Source organism: Egretta garzetta, unplaced genomic scaffold, assembly GCF_000687185.1.
Source record: "Egretta garzetta isolate BGI_Z169 unplaced genomic scaffold, ASM68718v1 scaffold388, whole genome shotgun sequence".
Classification (NCBI taxonomy): Eukaryota; Metazoa; Chordata; class Aves; order Pelecaniformes; family Ardeidae; genus Egretta; species Egretta garzetta.
The window spans coordinates 215963-234608 of NW_009260610.1; the positions used below are offsets into that span (position 1 = coordinate 215963).

Below are 18646 nucleotides of genomic sequence, written 5' to 3' on the forward strand. Positions count from 1 at the left end.
CTTCGGTTCTTCCGCAGAATGTTCAGTTTAAAACACATTTTTAAATGCAGCATTTGACCTGTCTTACAGAAAAGCATCATAAATTGCAGAAGAGGTAAACTACAAAAGAAACAAAACCATCACAGCCCACAATTCTAAACGGAAGTTTGATAAAAAAGAATACAAATTTGATTCATACTCATTCAGGCCCTGGGTAGGAAGTCTCCAAAAGGCTGGTCCATGAGACATCAGATCATCAACCTGAACTCTGCACTGAGTGAAATATTGACTGCAGTAAACACATTTGAGAGCAACAAAAAAAGAAAGGTGAATAAGCAGGGTGTCCAGCAAGAGTACTTTTTCTTACATAGTCAGCGTATCTTGACTACACAAGAAAGAACCTCTAACATAGTCTACTTAATAGTAGACTAAAATACAAAAGCAGCAATATTGGCAGATTGCACTGTGAGTGATTATTTGGACTCATAACAGTAGGTTGCAGTGCCTCTTGCAGCTCAAAACCTGCAGTTGACATTCCAAGATGAAAGGCTGGAAATGAATTAATACACCTTGATACAATCGAAACACATGGCTGTAACTCACCATTAAATGAAAAAAGGATAAAAATGAATTAGTATAAATACATTTCTATCAGAAATATAAATGCGTGTCATAAGCTTTTCCTGACTTACACAGGAAACATACCAGCCTGACACAGCCAAATAAATAATTTCTTCAAGTTCCATTTTATTCAAGAAAATAGTAGTCTTCTTCAAAACTACATAAAGTTACCAAACTATGAGGATTACTGAGTTATAGGGCCATTAAAATACATACTGCAGCCTCCTCCCTGTAGTGTAATGAAGTCAGGACATGACACACAATTCTTCGGCAACAAGATCTCACACGCCGTTCCTGGTATGTGCCTTTTGAAATGTCAGCACGCCAATGCCATTTTAAAAAGGACTGAATGAAGCTACCACAAAGAGATTTCAAAGCGGGCAATGACAAAATAAGCCTTAAAAGCAAACCTCATCTTTCCCTCATTTTAGGAAAGGTTATTACTCTCTCAGAGCCTCTCTTTTCTAAACTCTAATGCAACTTCTCTCATGTAAGCAGCACTAGAAACCCCAATGTTGACTGACAGTCTCCAGTACAGCGCAACTTTAAAACTATGGTTACTGGCCTTACTGTGAGCTAGCGTATATCCAGCAGGGCTATTACTGTTCTCTGCTGCTAGAAAAGTTCAATTTTTAGCTTTAACTATAAATACATGATATATCACTGTATATTACCGTACAACAGAGGTAGCATGTCTCCTAATGCAGTGAAACAACAGAACATATGAAAGTTTCCATAAATGTGAACAAAGTGAACTCTCTTGCCAGTTCTATATTTCATTTATTTATCAATAGCAATTTTTTCAATATTTTATATAGCCCATAGGGGCCTTACAAAGTCAATCCTTCTTTTTAACAGAAAAATAACATTTCTGAGAGATTTGAATTATGTCAGGAGATAAGTAATTCACAGACTATTTTATGACTGACATATATACACCCAGAGACGCAAGGAGATTAAATCCTGTGGCTACTTGAGGTATGAACCCATTCTGTGTCAATCTTCCTCCATTTGTTTCTGGAGACTGACAGCGTGCAGTACTCACCAGTCAGAAATGCATCAATTCTTCAGAGAAACAGGAGAGAGAACTTTCATTTGCATTCACTTAAATAGATGAGATCAGCAATGAATTCCATCAGAAATGAACACTTCTGGGGATGCTGCTTTTATTACCTCTGCAGTGATAAAAGGATGGCATTTATAGAATGGTCCTCTGAAAAGCAAGTGCACAAATCATTGCAGGCACATAGTGTAGGTACTAATACTGTTATGTGTTACTGCATCCAGTTTCTCCACTCTTCTGAAATCAGAATTAGAACTCATAGCTCTAATTTGTAATAAGGCTAAGTGTTTACCTGGCTAAATGGTGCTTATAAAGTCAACATTTCTGGTTGAAAATATAACCCACCAAATTAACAGTTACTGGTTCAATCTCTCCAAATCTTGTTTCCTATAATGTATTTAGAATTGCATGCAATTCTGCAGTGCATAATTCTTCAGTTGCCTTGCTGGATTATAGGCTAACAATTCCCAGAATCTGCCTTCATTATGAATGGTAATATTGAATATGCTGAGCAAGTTTGAGTTTAATATTTTATTTCAATTTATTGTTGTAGGTAATCATTCACACTCTACTTCAAATCAGGTAAATGAGCTGGAGTATTTCCTAAACAGTTTCCCAGACAACAGACTTCCATAGATTCCTGCTCTTCAGTTTGGATTTTTTTTCTCTTCTTAAAAAATGTACTGAATAATGTTCTAGTCTTTTTAATTTTAATAAAAAGATCACCATTTTGCAAGGGAGAAGTCTTTAATCTTATCTGATGATATGCTTGAGAAATCACTTTGGTCTGGTGACCCACTAAGTGAGTCTACCACTGAGGTAGATCTCTGCATGCAATCACATCTCTTTTGAAGGCCGTAACATGTTCATCTCTGTTATTTTAGGTGTCAGGCCTTGAATGCAGCTCTTTATAGCTCTGCAAGTAGCCTTACATTGCAAATTGTATTCACACATTGACAATTTGCAATTCCAATAGTTACTGGAAATCTTTTAAATGTTGGTTTACCAGTGGTTGCTGTCAATTCATACGCTTTTGCAGTCCATTTCTTTGGGTTTCTTTTTTTTTTTTTTTTTTTTTTTTTTTTTTTTTCAGTCATCTTTAATATATCCTAACCTTCACTTTACCTCTAGCTTTCCTGCCTGGTAGGACAACCTCAGATGCTTCATGAACCCTGCCGTATAATAGATTTTTCTTCAGTTGCTCATCTAATCTCCCTCACATTTAGTAAATGCCATCTAATTAAGCATAACCCTCTCTGTCAAACCTTTCAAGTCTACCTGAACCCTTTCTGTCTGAAATTTCACAGTCCTTCTAGCCTTCTGATACCCAGTCTTGAAATGGTACATCAGCATGGCATATTTTATGCATGTATCGTTTCTTCGCCTTGTTATTCTGCTGCTTTGTTGCACCTCTTCTTCTCTTCCTGTGTTTGTCATAGTGGAATGTATTGAAAATCTTCCTATGACAGCACAGAAAATTATAAAATTGTTTTGAGAAAACTAACAGGAGTTTCCACTAGTACTTGCTGCCCAGAAACAAAAATTACATAAAATATTACAGAAAAAATTCCAGTATTATAAAGCTGAGCACCTTAGTACATTCAGAAGAAAGGCACTACGCTTTTCACTATTAAAAAAAGGGGGGGACCACTTTCACTAAGAATAAGGTTTCCAATGATATATATTCAACTGGTCATTTTAATTTATTTATTGTAATCTACTGTCATTGAGACATTTTTGCTATAAAATTCTGACAGTAGAAACATTAAGATGTTTTAAAATTAGATTGATTCTTCCTTTCCTGAAGCTCAAACACTTTAAATTACATGTGCTTAAGCTACAGTAATAAACACACTGCTATAAGACAAATGGTAAACAAAGACCCCAAATCACCATCCAGGGTAACGAAAATAATGCAGGAATAAAGGTTATATGATGTTGGTTAAAGAGGAAAGTAGCTATTATATTCTGTACTTAAACATACTTGCATACGTTTATCTGTTTTGTACTCACAATATGCTACATACTGTGAAAGATACAAATGATTAGATTGGTATGTTAAAGATGCTAAGGTAGTACAGTAAAAATATTTTATAGGATAATTCGGGATGAGCTCCATAAGAAACAAATCATGAAGTCAGAGCTCTGGTATATCACGCATACCAAATATATGACAATAAAACTTTTATATGTTTCCATCATGCTGTTTTATGTCAAATAGTTAATAGGGAAAAACTGTATTAGAAATGTTTTGAAGTTTAAAGATGTTTCGTTATTGGTATCTTTTTTTTATATTAATTCTACCATAAAACTAGCAACTGTGGTGTCATGTACATGTCTCTTCATGAGAAGTGTAACCTCATCAACCAAGAAGTTGCCAAAATTTACATAACTTTTCAAAATTACCTAAAATAAGGTGATAGCCTTTTATACATTATCACACATATATAGACAAACTGATATGAAGATATGCATGAAGTCCAGTATCTCACAAGAGGGCCTGGCTGTTTTCCTGCAAGGAACACAGCTGTCTGAGATCACAGAATACCAGGTAGGAAGGGATCTCATGGATCATCTGATTCAACCTTTCTTGGCAGAAGCACAGTCTAGACCAGAAAGCCCAGCACCCTGTCCAGACGAATCTTGAAAGTCCAATATTGGGGAATCCACCACTTCCCTGGGGAGATTAATCCAATGGCTGATGTTCTCACTGTGAAAAATTTCGCTCTTGTGTCCAGTTGGAATCTCCCCAGGAGGAACTTGCACCCGTATTACCCCTTGCCTTTTCCATGTGACTCCTTGTAAAAAGGGAGTCTCCATCTTCTTTGTAGCCATCTTTTACATACTGGAACATGGTGATAACATCTCCCCTAAGCCTTCTTTTATCAAGGCTTTTATCAAACCCAGTTCTTTCAGCCTTTCCTCATACAGCAGACTTCCCAGTCCTTTGATCATCTTGGTGGCCCTTCTCTGGACTCCCTCCAGCATGTCCACCTCTTTTTTGAATAGCGGGGACAAAAACTGTACACACGATTCCAGGTGTGGCCTGACAAGCACTGAGTAGGGTGGGATACTGACTTCTTTATCTCTGCTGGTGATGCCTTTGCTGATGCAACTCAGGATCCTGTTGGCTTTCTTTGCTGCAGCAGCTTTGCTGCAGAAGCATGTTGTTCACTCATATTGAGCTTATTGTCCATGAGTACCCCCAGGTCCCTTCCCACTGAGCTGCTCCCCAGCCAGGTAGATCCCAGCCTGTGCTGCACTCCTGGATTATGTTTTCCCAGGTGCAAACCACTTACATTTGTCTTTGTTGAACTTCATAAGGTTCTTGTAAGCCCACTCTTCCAGCCTATCCAGGTCTTCTTGCAGGGTGGCTCTCCCTTACGAAGTGTCCACTTCCCCACTTAGTTTGGTATCATCAGCAAACTTCATCAGGGTACAGTTGATCCCGTCATCCAGATCACTTATGAAGATATTAAACTGTGTTGGGCCCAATATCGATCCTTGGGGGACCCCTCTTGTGACAGGTTGTCAGTGTGAAAAGGAGCTATTTACCTCCAACCTCTGAGTGTGACCTGTCAACCAGTTCCCCACCCACCACACAGACCACTTGTCTAGACCGTAATACATCAGCTTCTGTAGGAGGAGGCTGTGGGAAACTGTATTGAAAACCTTGGAGAAACCCAGATGGACAATGTCTATTGCTCGGCCCACATCAACAGAGCGGGTTACTTTGTCATAGAAGGTGATCAGGTTTGTCAAGCACGATTTGCCTTTGGTGAATCCATGCTGGCTTTTCCCAATCATGTGCTTCATTTGACTTCTGATATCCCCTGGGAGGATTCCTTTCATAACTTTTCCAGGGACTGAAGTAAGACTGATAGGCCTATAACTTCCTGGATGCTCCTTTAAGCCCTTCTTGTAGATGGGGGTGACATCAGCTTTCTTATAGTCTTCTGGGACATCCCCTTTTCTCCACAACTTCTGAAAGATTATGGAAAGTGGCCTTGCAATGATGTCAGCCAGCTCTCTTAACACCCTCGGGTAGATATTGTCAGGGACCATTTATTTGTAGGGGTCAAGCTCCTGTAATAGTTCACATGCTTCACTTCCTTCACTGACAGTGGGTCTGTGTTTCCATCAATGTGGATTTTTGTTTCCCAGGCCTGTGCCCCAACAGTGCTGGTAAAGACAGCGGTGAAGAAAGCATTGAGAACCTCTTGCTTATTCAGCATTGTTGGCGACTAATTCACCTCTCCTGTTTAACAGCAGGTCAGAATTTTTCTTCTGTTTCTGTTTGTTGTTTAGGTACCTGAAGTACCCTTTCTCTGGCCAATTTCAATTCAAGCTCAACTTCTGCTTTTCTAATTTCATCTCTGCACTTGCACTGGCAATGCCCTTGTAGTTCTCAATGGATATTCATTGCTTTTTAATCTCTGATACGCTTCTCTTTTGGTTATGAGCAGACTCAGAAGCTCACAGTTAAGCCAAGGGGGACTCTTGCTCCACCTACTTCCCTTACCTATAAAGAGGATGAACTGGTTTTCTGCTTTAGGAAGCGCATTCTTGAAAAACTCCCAGCACTCACTGGCTCCTTTATTCTCCATGGAAGCTTCCCACGGAATCCCTCCCAATTGAGCTCTGAGCCAGCTGATCTAAAATCTAAAATCCTGCTCTGCAGGATCCCAAACTCCACAATACTGTGATCGCTGAAGCCAAGGCTAACACTAACCGAGATACTACAAATCAAGTTTTCTTGGTTTGTGAGTAGCAAGTCCAACAGTGCCTCATTCCTGGTTGGCACAACCAACAATCGTGTGAGGAAGCAGTCCTCTACTCATTCCAAGCACTTGATGGATGACATGTGAGCTGCTGCATTTTCTTCCAACAAATGCCTGGGTAATTGAAGTCACACATAAGAACCAGGTTCTGTTGACCTAAAGCTAGCTTAAATGGCCCAAATATTGCTTTGTTGGACTTATTGTCTTGGTTTGAAGGTCAGTAGCAGATGCCTACTGTAAGATCCCCTTGGAGACAAATCTGATCCTGACCCAGAGGCATTCAATAGGGCTTCCACAATCATCAGAGTTGAATTCTATACATTTGTGCTGGTTTTGGCTGGGATAGAGTTAATTTCCTTCATAGTAGCTGGTATGGGGCTATGGTTTGGATTTGTGCTGGAACCAGGGCTGATAACACAGGGATGGTTTCATTAGTGCTGAGCAGGGCTTACACAGAGCCAAGGCCTTTTCTGCTGGACTGGGGATGCACAAGAAGCTGGGAGGGGACACAGCCGGGACAGCTGACCCCAATAGACCAAAGGGGTACTCCACACCATATGACATCATGCTCAGCATATAAAGTTGAGGGAAGAAGATGGAAGTGGGGGACATTCAAAGTGATGGCATTTGTCTTCCCAAGTCACTGTTACGTGTGATGGAGCCCTGCTTTCCTGGAGATGGCTGAACACCTGCCTGCCCATGGGAAGCAGTGAATGAATTCCTTGTTTTGATTTGCTTGTGCGCGTGGCTTTTGCTTTATGTATTAAACTTTGTCTTTATCTCAACCCATGAGTTCTCTCACTTTTACTCTTCCAATTCACTCCCCCATCCCACTGCGGGGGAGTGAGCAAGCGGCTGTGTGGTGCTTAGTTGCAAGCTGGGGTTAAATCATGACTACATTCAAGGTTCTCCTTAACATAGTGTGCAACTCTTCCTCCTCTTCTTCCCTGCCTGCCTTTACAAAACAGCCTATAGCCATCCATCGTGATCCTCCAGTCATATGAGTCGTCCCACCATGTTTCAGTTATTTCTATGATATCACAGCTTTCTTTCTGGGCGTGGAACTCCAGTTCCTCCTGGCTGTTCCCCAGGTTGCATGCATTGATATACATACACTTGAGGTGGTAGGTCTTCTGTTTCTCATCTTGGGAGGCAGCTAAGGAACATTTGTCGCTGCTCTGGTTGGCCTGACTTATTCCCCAGTTGTTGCAATGGTGTGAGCATTGCCACTTTGGACCCCACCCCCCGAGTCCTTCAGTTTAAAGCCTGCCACACCAAGTTGGTCAGCCTACTTCTAGACAGGTGGATCCCATCCCTCCCTAACATGCTATAGTTATCAAAGAATGTCCAATTGTCATAAAAGTCAAAACCCTCATGATGGCACCAGCCACGAAGCCAGAATTTGACTTGCATTATACGTTTATTTCTAGCTGCACCCTTTCCTCTAACTGGTAAAATGGAAGAAAAGATAACTTGGGCACCAATACTTGTTGTTTGCACCCCCAGGGCTTTATAGTCTTCCTTGATTCTGCCCAGGTTCCAGCTTGCAGTGCCATTCATGCCCACAGGAAAGAGTAGCAAAGGACAGTAAATAGTCCATGCTCTTGACAAGTTGTGGCACCCTCTTGGCAACAACTTGGCCCTTAGCTCCCAGAAGGCAGCATACCTCTTGTGACTCCTTGTCAGATGACAATCCTCCCCAATTTCCCACAAGGCCCCCTCCACTGCCTGCAGATTATCCTGTAGCTCTAGAGCTTCCTGCAGATCTTTCAGCTTCTTGGTTATATACAAGAAGAGCAGACAAGGAGGTCAACAGTTAGTAGAGAACCAGATCATCCGAGGAAAGACAGAAACCACAAGTAGAAGAAAATGTCAGCTCATTGGCAAGTAAAGCAGATCTGCAAGGTAACTTAGTTTTCTCATTCTCTCCCCACCTTTATCTCACAGGCTGGGAAAGGGAAAGATTACAAAGAACAATTAGTTTCCTAAGCTGGTTTAACACTGCAATGGGCAATAGATATTGGATGGCAATGGGATTTCAAAGAACTGGAATTGATTGGGGGAGGCAAAAATGAAAGCAGGAAAAGTGACTTGAACTATGGGAAACTTCATAAGAAAAACAGTACAAGTGAGGAAAACACTGATCAGTCCCTTCAGGAACAGCACTGGAAACTGGACTCAGAAGAAAGAGGAGTCACGTCCATACTTCTATGGATGGAATGTACAGCATTTCACATGAGCTGAGGAGCACCCCAGGACAGTAAGGAGTGTGCGTGAGTGTGTGTGTGTGAAAGAGAAAAAGGGAGAGAGAAGAAGGGGGGGAGAATGAATGAGAGAAAATGAGAGGGAGAGAGGATGAGAGGGAGAATGCTGGCTGATGGAAAGTCAATGTCATCACTTTCACTAAATCAATGGAGCCAATAATTTACCTGAAAAAAATAAAATAACAACCTGTTCTGTATATGAAGAAAGTAAAAATTATTTCATTTGTGGAACAGGTATTTTTGCTGCTTTCTTTAGTCTAAATGAGGAGAGAAAATTGCATTGCTCTGTTGTTCTGCTTATTACTTTTTTTTTTTTTTTTTTAAACGCTTCACATTCATTTCTTCAACAGCCTTGTAGAGTTCATAAGAAAACTTCTAGGAATTGTAAACTCATCAAGGGTTGCTCCAATGAAATGATATATAAGGAATTATATACCTACTTTTCCTTCAATAACTCCTAAAATAATTGTCTTCTTTCCCTTTAAGCCTGCATTGGTGTTATTTTTTTTAGGGTGACCAGTGTAATTTCCTTTCATGGGGCTTTTGATATCATAATTCAACAACTCTGTTCTTTTGATTTCTTCTTTTCCGCCCACCCCCATCAAAGCCACTCCTAACAGAAATAATTCTGTCTCTCCTATAGTATGGAGATTCACCTGTGATGAAAACTGTAATCAGATATGAAGCATTTAAGATTCCTTCAAATATTTTCAATTAAAATGAGTGAGAAAACTTGAAAAACAAAAATAAAATAAGAAGGAAATCCAGAATGGTTTACTAAATAGCTGTGTGACCTTGATAATTACAAACATGAATGCATTACAGATGACATTTCAGATGATCAGAGCTGTAAAAATTTAAATAAGTAACATTAAGACTAAAGCAAAGAAATTATAATGGAAAGGGACTCCATTCCACCTTTCTATTTAGAAGGTGTATTTGGTATGCTACCTGCTATTTTAAAATATAATTCCAACACTGAAGTTTCCATCTCTTCCGTTACAATTTTATTTTCCAGACACAAAATTCTCAGTGTTAAAAAATAATCCACAGATACTTTGTCCCAATTTCCCTTTTCTTAATCCAGTATTTTAGCTATGTAAAGTGTCAAATAAATCCTATTTTTCCTGTTTTTTTAACACAATAAAATATTTGTCAATGATTGTTCTATTTTAGTTATGAATTAGAAAACACAGAGTCTATATGGATCCTTCCTTATAAATGTAGTCTACCAGGATAGTTATTACGATGTTTTTCTTTTGGGGGAAAGGGAGGAAGAAGGAAAGAAATACCCCTCTTATCCTTGAACTTCTGCTAATTCAACTATAGTTTTTGGTAGTGGTGCGCAGTATGCTAAACACTTTTTCACCAGAGCAATTTAGAACAGTGATGAAGGAAAGACATGTGCTGACCTTTCTTTTACTGTCATGATTTACAAACTCATAAAAGCTATTACCCACTGACACCACTCCAACTACAGCTTTTTGAAGTTTTTTCTTATACATTTTCCCTTCTGCAATCTAAAGCAGGATCCAAATAAAAAAATGGACAGCACTGTAAACATATGAATTGGATTATACTCATAACAAGCGAGAAAGATTCGAGAAGTGCCTGTCTAATGTAAGTATTCAGGTAGAAAACAAAAGCACATCTAATATTAGTGCAATTTTCAAGATAATTTCATTCTGAAACATTATGTATGTCTTGAGAAGAACTACAGTAGTTTACCAGAGGAGTTTCTTATCAATATACTGTATTTCATGCAAATAGTATTGCGGTTTCTCTATCAGTCCCACGCAAAGCTACTGCTCTCTCAGAAATGTATTTCATAAAATTGACTTAACGGCCTCAATGTAGTGAATTTTAACTGCCTAAGAGAAATGAAGTTAAAAAAAAAATCGTCTGCTGCCTGAACATGTTCTCACATATAAGAAAGTAATAACAGCCATAGATGGAACAGAAACTAATTCAATAGACTCCCAACTTACTGAAACTGTCAGCAAAGTGGAAAACAAAAGAAACTCACATTTAGAAATTTGGAAATTATTCTAAAAGGGCAACACAGGTCATTCAGAAATATGAGTCAGTAAGACCCCTATAAGAATACTGGCACCAGCAACCCTGTTCCAGGGAACAATGAATCAGATTTACCAGATAAGTCAGAATTCGTCTAGGTACCAAAACCCAGGTACTTCCAGAAATTAAATACAGATTTGTAGAGAGTGCACACTGAAGAAAGTTTGCAAAGAAAACCTGTCATGTTTCCTCCTCAACCATCAGCAGACCAACTAAAACACATAGGAAATGTCAGAATAAGCCAGAAGGTATCAGCAATGTTCAAGGCCATACTAGATGCTGCAGCCCCATCAAACATGGCCCATTCACTTTCTGGAGTTACCAAACTACTTGAAGACAATTTATCCCTCATTTAGCTATAGTTAAATTTTTTTCATAGTCTCCTGCTTCCAGGAAAAACTTAGCATAAAAAGAATAGAACAGCAGCACATTTAAAAGCAGAATGGAAATGTGTTACTGGGCTCAAAAGTCTAATTTATTAATACATTTAGATCTTGATCTGTCAGAACAATTAACAAGCAATGTATCCTCTTAAACAGATATGGAAAATCTGTAGACCTGAGCTGGCCCTGACTTATTCATACTAAATATGGCTACACGGTACTTTCCACATTCATTATGGGCATATAATACCATGAGGTCCATCACAAGCCTTGGAAAATCTTATTCAACACATAGAGTCTCTGTTGTCACACACAGTGAGTCTGCAGCCATCAAAAGAAGCAAGAGTGAGCAGTACTGTTACCCACCGATCCAGCCAAGTCCATATTACCTGGCAATACAGATAGCATCTCTAGATTTCCTTTATTACTATAATACACCTAAGTATTCTTCAGCTAGATTCTTCTGTTTTGAAGAAGTACAATACACATCTCTTCCAGCTTCACAAGTAAGAAGAGATCCACAGGTCGATCAAATATTGACCCAAAATACTGATTTAAACACACACACATAAAATAATTTTCTTTCTTTGAATTTCACATAGGATGATTGATTCAGTCAGAATGGCTGTGAGCAAATCTCTCCAAACAGCGTTTATGTACTCAAAAGTTGGCTCAACCGTATTCTGTAACCTGTAAAACTGCTGAATATCAAAGATATTCTTGTGAGTGATTTGGTATCCCATATAAAAAACTCTAGGTTGTAACAAAAGGCACTACTTGTGTATGTCAAAAAGATCCCCTCTAATCTTGGTGTTCATGGGCTTATAACTAAAGTTGAGCATATGGGGTTTTTTTGCTGGTTAGGGACACATTCTGCACGGTGTCACCTGGTTTCTCCTCTGTGCCATCAGTAAACTAAAACAAGGAAACACGAAAACTGCTGGAAGCTCTATTGTACTGAGCTGTGTTTAGAGAGTAAGAAAGTTGCCATATATTTAGGTACACGAGGTCCTTCTTTGATAATATGCAATGTTCCATTGTTCAAACACCCGTTTCTGCTAAAAAAGTTTTTCACTAAGAACAATGGTATTAAAGATACCCCATTTTAATAAATATTTAAAATATGAGAGATATAAACTGAGACCTGTTGTCACAAGGTGCTCTCTCTGTCCTTGAACTTTTCACCCAATAGCACTGGAACGTGCTTTCAGGAGAACCAAGTGCCCTCTGGATTGACCTCTAATGTTTACTATTCAAAAATCCTTCCATAACGGAGCATACTCTTTCCAAACCACTGTCAAACTGCAGCACACTAACATTACTTACAGCACCATCTCTTCCCTACCACTTCTCTTTTCCCTCCTTCTTAGAGATTATCACCTATGTTGCTACTCCAGTTATGCCATTCCTTTTTAGTCATTTTCAGGTATTCCATCAGCTCACGCCAGTGTTTAACAATACTTCTAATCACGTTTGTTCCTTGAATGTATGTATAAAAAATTTTAGGAAAGCACCTGTATGGATGGATGCAGTCAAAGCCAAATTCATGTGAAGCCTATGCTCCTAACCTCAAGCCTATGATCCATCAAATGCAAGCTAACTCTGATTTAGAAGCTGTCTCAGTGGAGAACTGTGCTAAAGCTAACAAGTCCTGCTACTAATCACATGCTTAGTCCTTTTCTGTTTTAAAGAACTGTACTTTCTATATTTACCTCATAGAGGAAACACTGTCAAAAAAAAAGTGGTACTGGATTGGGAAACTGATTCTGAAGAAGCCAGATTACTGATTCCCATCACACCATTTATCTGCCTTATACATTTACACTGTAAGTTCTGCAAGGCAGGGAATCTCTCTTACAAACTGTTTGCAAAGAGCTTCTTCACACAAGAGCATTTTGAGTTCTCCAAAAAGGGCAAGCCTGTACTAATATAATACTGCTTCTATTACCAGTAGTAAATTTAAAATTGTTTGCATTGAGCAAAATTGTGTATCAATAAATATTACATATTTTGCTTCCAGAAGGCTTGTTAACTAATTTTGTCATTCTTGGAGGCAAGCACAATATTGTTGCAAGCAGTGATCTCCTGTTACAACACTTTGTTATTACTGATATGCAGCTACCTCCTCTTTATTCCTTTGGTGACTCTGTTATGGTTCTGTTCTTCTTTTGCCCTTATGGTTACCATGAGAAGATCTTACCACTGTACTCATATACTCATGACAGCCTTTTAAAAGAATTCCTATTTTGGGTATATATTAATTAATTACTTCTATTCATTCCAACTGTAATCAGCAGGGAGCTCTTCATCATTCTCTGGAATATTTAGCACCCTTAAAGTGACACCATTTGCTGTGCTTTTAGGAAGCAGCTTATTGCTCTAATTCCTTCTTATGAGATCCAAATTTTGCAGGTCTCATTCTTCATCCAGTCGTTACCAATCTTCCCTTACCATGGCCCTAATTTCACTACTTGCCCTTTAGTCACTAGCTAAGATACTGATCTCCCCTGTGCACAGTTGAATCAGTGTCTCATCTTCCTCTCTTTTTTCAAGGACAAAACGCTTATCTGAGGTACCAAATTAAATGTCTCCACATATATTTCACTTCCATCCTTCCTACAGTTTTTTTACTGTTGTTGTTGATATCAGATTACTTATTTAAGATCTCAACTTGGCACTTTCTCTCTTATAATAATTTCTCTTTAACGTTTGACCATTCCAGCTTCATTTCTTTTTTACAAGGTTCAGCTACCATGAAAGATTTTTCCTTCTCTCCAAACAGGAAAACAAATGCAGCTTTCACATTCTCAGTTAGGTTTTGTTTCAGCTGCCTGAGATCCTAAAGTAGCCGTCAAGCCAAATCTAGTTTTTTTCTGTGAGCTGTGAAACCAATGAAGTTTTCTATCCTGGAGTACTTCCTATATCCCTGCCCCATACTCCTGCAATTACTGCAGCTTTTCCCATGTCCTCTATAATCTATTATCTGTAATACTATCGGTTCTCCTTCCTGACCTCTAGATTCTCCCACAGTATCTTGGGCAAAGAAGTTCAAAAGTAATTTACGAAACATGGAAGGACAAAATGGTCTTACTAAAAATTCTATGTTACCATAAAATAAAATAACTTAAAAGCAGTTGAATACAAATCTACGATGTATTTTTCTTATTCTGCATGCAAATCCATAGGTCTAGAAAACAAGACGTAGTTAATTTGCTTGTATGTGATGTTAACTCTGAAATTACAGATGCAACATAAATGTCAGCAGTTAGTATTTCACTAGCACTCAAATTTTACTAGCATTCAGCTAGTAAAGCCCCTAAAAGCCTACCATACGAACTCAAACACCTCAAGCTCTCAACTCTTCTTCTTGTGCTGACAAATTTCCACAATAAATACATATACACAAATATTTGACAGAAAAAAATGCAAACACAGAAGGGTAAAATACACTTAATTACATATCAAGAATAAAAATGTAGTTGATACACCACTGATCACAATCATTGTGATATTTAAGACACTTAAATACATAAGTGTTATACGACACTTAAATAAGTATGTGCTATACCATCTGAAACAGCTTTTGAACTGCTTTTATCTGCTTTAGAAGCTGAGAGTCCAAGCAATGAGTCTAGGTCCAGTTTGCTAAATAATAAAAAGTCTTGACTACACATGCTAATTCTAACATTCCAATGACATTAATCAAGTCATCAGCAGGCCTGTATATTTGGAAAGCATTTTTTTAATTCAGCCTGGCAACAGAGTGTATGTTGTAGCCAACCACAAACTTCATTGCAAGTGTAAAACTGGGCTCAAAATCTCTTTCCTGCTTACATAAAATGGCAGTAACACCAATATCTACAGCTTCCCAGGAAATGCTAAGTTGTTCAGAAGCTTCTGACAGAGCAACACAGACACCCAAACCTAGCAACTGGCAACTGACAATTTCTACAATTCACTTTATGGTTTGTTTTCTTTTTATTCTTACATTTTCATATACATGTTTTCACATATAAGTAAGTGAAGCACAGTGTCATTTGCGCCGTGAATATATGCATCAACACTATCCACAGGTGATGCATTGGAGACTGACAACAATTCGCATTTCTGTACCTTCCTTTTTGTGCTGAAACTCCCTAAAACCCTTTGCAAAGCAATAAATATCATACCCAAGGAGAACTAGTGATAGGTCATCAATACAGTAGTGACTTTCTGTACCCAGGCTTAGCAGCCATTCTAAGTACAGCAATACTTCTGAAATATGAGTGCCAATTAATCTGAAATAGTTCTGCCTGTGAGGGATCTTTTATATAATCACCTGCACTACTACAGATTGCATCTGCAGTTCTTTGATACCACTGCAGAAGGACAGCAATTTCATTAAAACGGTATTTGCACTCTGTTGAAAGGCCAGTAGGTTTCTTCAAGTTCCCCATATGTCTTAAATGTGTGATCTTATGCTAAGCCCTGCCTACCCGAGTAAACTGCCAAATCCATACACAGGATAAACAAAAATATTTATAAAGTAACTGTGGCAGCACTGGTAATGGTAGCAAAGACAGCACAGAAGAGAAAGTTGAACCTATCTTTCCATGCTTACTACTGCTCACCACAGATGAACAGCCCTCTGCATTTATTAAAGAGAACAGTTAGCTGACCTTCAGGAGCTGAAATTCAGATACCTACTTATAGCCGCTCCTCCATGCTCCCTGCTACTCTCTTAGCTTCACACATTTATGAGTTCAGTGGTTTGGAGTACACTTCTGTGGGCTTTCTGATCTGGAACCACCCCTCCAGCAGCGCATTCACCTGCACACATGCGCAGCAGCCCACGGAGCAGCAGCAGCCCTGTAGCTATCCTCCAGGGGTCACAATTGGGTTACAAATTCTGTAAAATGTGATGACTGTGCAACTTCATTTAGAGCAATTTATTCACATCCTTCTTCATTAAGATTCAAATGGAATAAGTAAGATAGAAATTGAACAGATACAGAAATTGTGCGTGGCTTGCTTCTGTAGTCAGTAAACATTTATTCACTAGGCACAGCTCTCTCTCGTGCTCTCTCTCTCGTATTCTCTCTCTTCCCCCATCCTTCCTGCTTGCTGTTTTAATGCATAATTAAGAAGGTCAGAATTAATGAAGCAGTGTGGAGTAAAGTTCAAGGAATCCCCAGGCACTATTTATTCTATTAGATCTCAGGCATGAATGTCAGATTGGCAGCATTAGAGGCAGAGGCAGTGTTGCTGGCAGCAGTCCAGAAGCGAAGCTACCAAGGGAGACTTACCTGCAGTGTCAAGTCATTGCTGAGCTCCCTCCCTGCAAAAATCACCCGCAGCTGGTCAGCTGGAACTCCCTGTCGCTGGGCAACCGCCTCCTTCAGCTGGAGGATGCTGGCGTCTGAACCAACCTCCACCGGGAAGCCATGGCTGGAGTTGAACCTGACAAACACTGAACAAGAGCAAAATACCTTTTAAAGCGAGCATTTCTCATGAGGTGTTTGTACTAGAGTGACTACGAGAGGCTTACTCTTCAATTTCAGGGAGCATGTACTATTTTCAGAGAAAAGCTATTAATACTGCAGTGTACCATTTTGAAACCCATCACAGAATAGTTAGTGACCAATAAACAAACCCCATGTGTTTCCCCTTGGCAGAATCAGAAATTACAGAGAACAGTCAGAATCAAAAAAGACCCAGCTGTCTAAGTAGTCCCTAATTGGCACAATAGATTTTCAGTTCAGTCCTAACCTTAGCAGGCACAGGGCACACAGCTTTCTGTGCCCTTGTGCTCTTCCCCACTGCCTATAACAAATAAATGCAGGAAACTGAGGTATGCTTTAGAGCCAAAATGCATTAAATAATACAAGGGAAAACAATGCCTTGTTACACAGTAAAGCACAGTCATATAAACTGGTTTCCCACAGATATAATTCTACAGAAGATAAAGATAAGAGAGAAAATCACAGGCTAGCAGAAATGTTTGGGAGCGTTGTATTAGAGCGTGGTCTTTTCAGAGTTCACTAAAATATCTGCAGTACATAACTCCTGCCGGCATCCACCCTCAGTGCAGAAAATCACTACTGCACCAGTCATATCATTTTGAGAGCTGCAGCAACTAGTTTATACATCCAGAGAAGTCTGGCAAATAAACTCATAAGCTTCCTGCTATTCAGCTGGCAGAGCTGTTTTTCATAAGGAGTCTGAATGTGCTCATTGAGCCCATGGTCAGGGCAATGACTACAAGAACTACGTAACAGGAAAAAACCTCATTACATCCATATCAGTCACGGAGATTGTATGAACGGTAGACACGTCCCCAGTGGACCACTTCAACCAATAGCTCTGCAAGCAGGAAGCAAAGGAATTAGCAAAACCCAGTATAAAACAAAAAATGATTTATATCAATTAGATGGTGGGTACCTGTGACGTAAACTGCTTGGGTATTGACTGTAACAACCAGTCTTCTTCAAGATTTATTTCACATTCTCACTGCAATGTTTTAGCTGAAGATGTTATTCCTTTGCATTTTTCATGAATGACAGAAGCATAAGCTCAAAAGTATTTATATAGTTCAAAGAAATAACAACTTTTAAAATTGAAAACTGGATCTTTATGACTTTGCAAACACATAAAGTCTACCTGACCACTTCAAAGTTGCCAGATTCTTTAAGAGCATTGAATATGGCTGAGAACGCTGCCATTGTTTTGTTGAGCAATGACTTGTAAATATCTGCAATTTCACATCTTCAGTTCAGATTTGGTTAATCTTTAAGGGACAAGGCCATACACCAATAAAATTTTACACAACACTTCAAGTTTTGCACTTGAGATTACCCTCTTAATGTACTAAAATGCAGGGTAGGATTGTATAATGCTGTGGCAAGGCAGGGTGCAGCACATATGCCCTGCAGTGTGTTACACAGTCTCCTGTAGTACATCTCGTTACTGGCTTTGATTTCTATTTAAAGGTGTTCTGGAAATAACTAAACTGTGCAAGCTGTATATTCAGACTGTTCAGAAAAATCAGTGGAATTTGAATTTTATTTTGATTGTGGCTTGGAGAAAAAAGGAGGACTTATACGACAAAAAGTAGTTCAGCTAATGGGAACTGAACATCTCTCATCTTTCCAGAACACTCATAATGCTCAACTGCACATAACTTTATCTGGGCCAGTAGCAAAATATATAGTTAAATCAATGGGGAATATACTTTTTTAATATGCTAAGCTCTGACTATCTGACTATGTGCATATATTTTTTATATATTTATATAGGTATGCTCGCATACACACATAAAATGCATACATGTGCATCTCCAAAGAATTCTGCCTAACTAATAGATAATCCTCTTTGTCTTTAGTCTTATAAAAGCCAGTGCTATTGGTTTTGGAAATAAAAAAAAGTTAGCAAGTGCATTGACTCTGCAAATCAAATGTGCTGGTAAGAGGAAAACGCTTGATGAAAGAAGTATAAAGAAGT

At 39.0% G+C, this 18646-nt stretch overlaps 1 protein-coding gene across 1 annotated transcript in view; it reads right to left on the bottom strand.

The window, feature by feature from the left end:
- Nucleotides 1–17260, bottom strand: part of LOC104131677 (E3 ubiquitin-protein ligase parkin-like) — a gene marked incomplete at its 3' end in the record, with an annotated part of 228958 nt that extends 211698 nt beyond the window's left edge. Inside the window, exons 1-2 of the mRNA XM_009644875.1 lie at nt 17206–17260; nt 16453–16616 (exon numbers count right to left, since the gene is read on the bottom strand). Coding sequence (XP_009643170.1) covers nt 16453–16616; nt 17206–17260 — 219 coding nt within the window. The remainder of the gene's footprint in view (nt 1–16452; nt 16617–17205) is intronic.
- Nucleotides 17261–18646: the final 1386 nt, after the last annotated feature.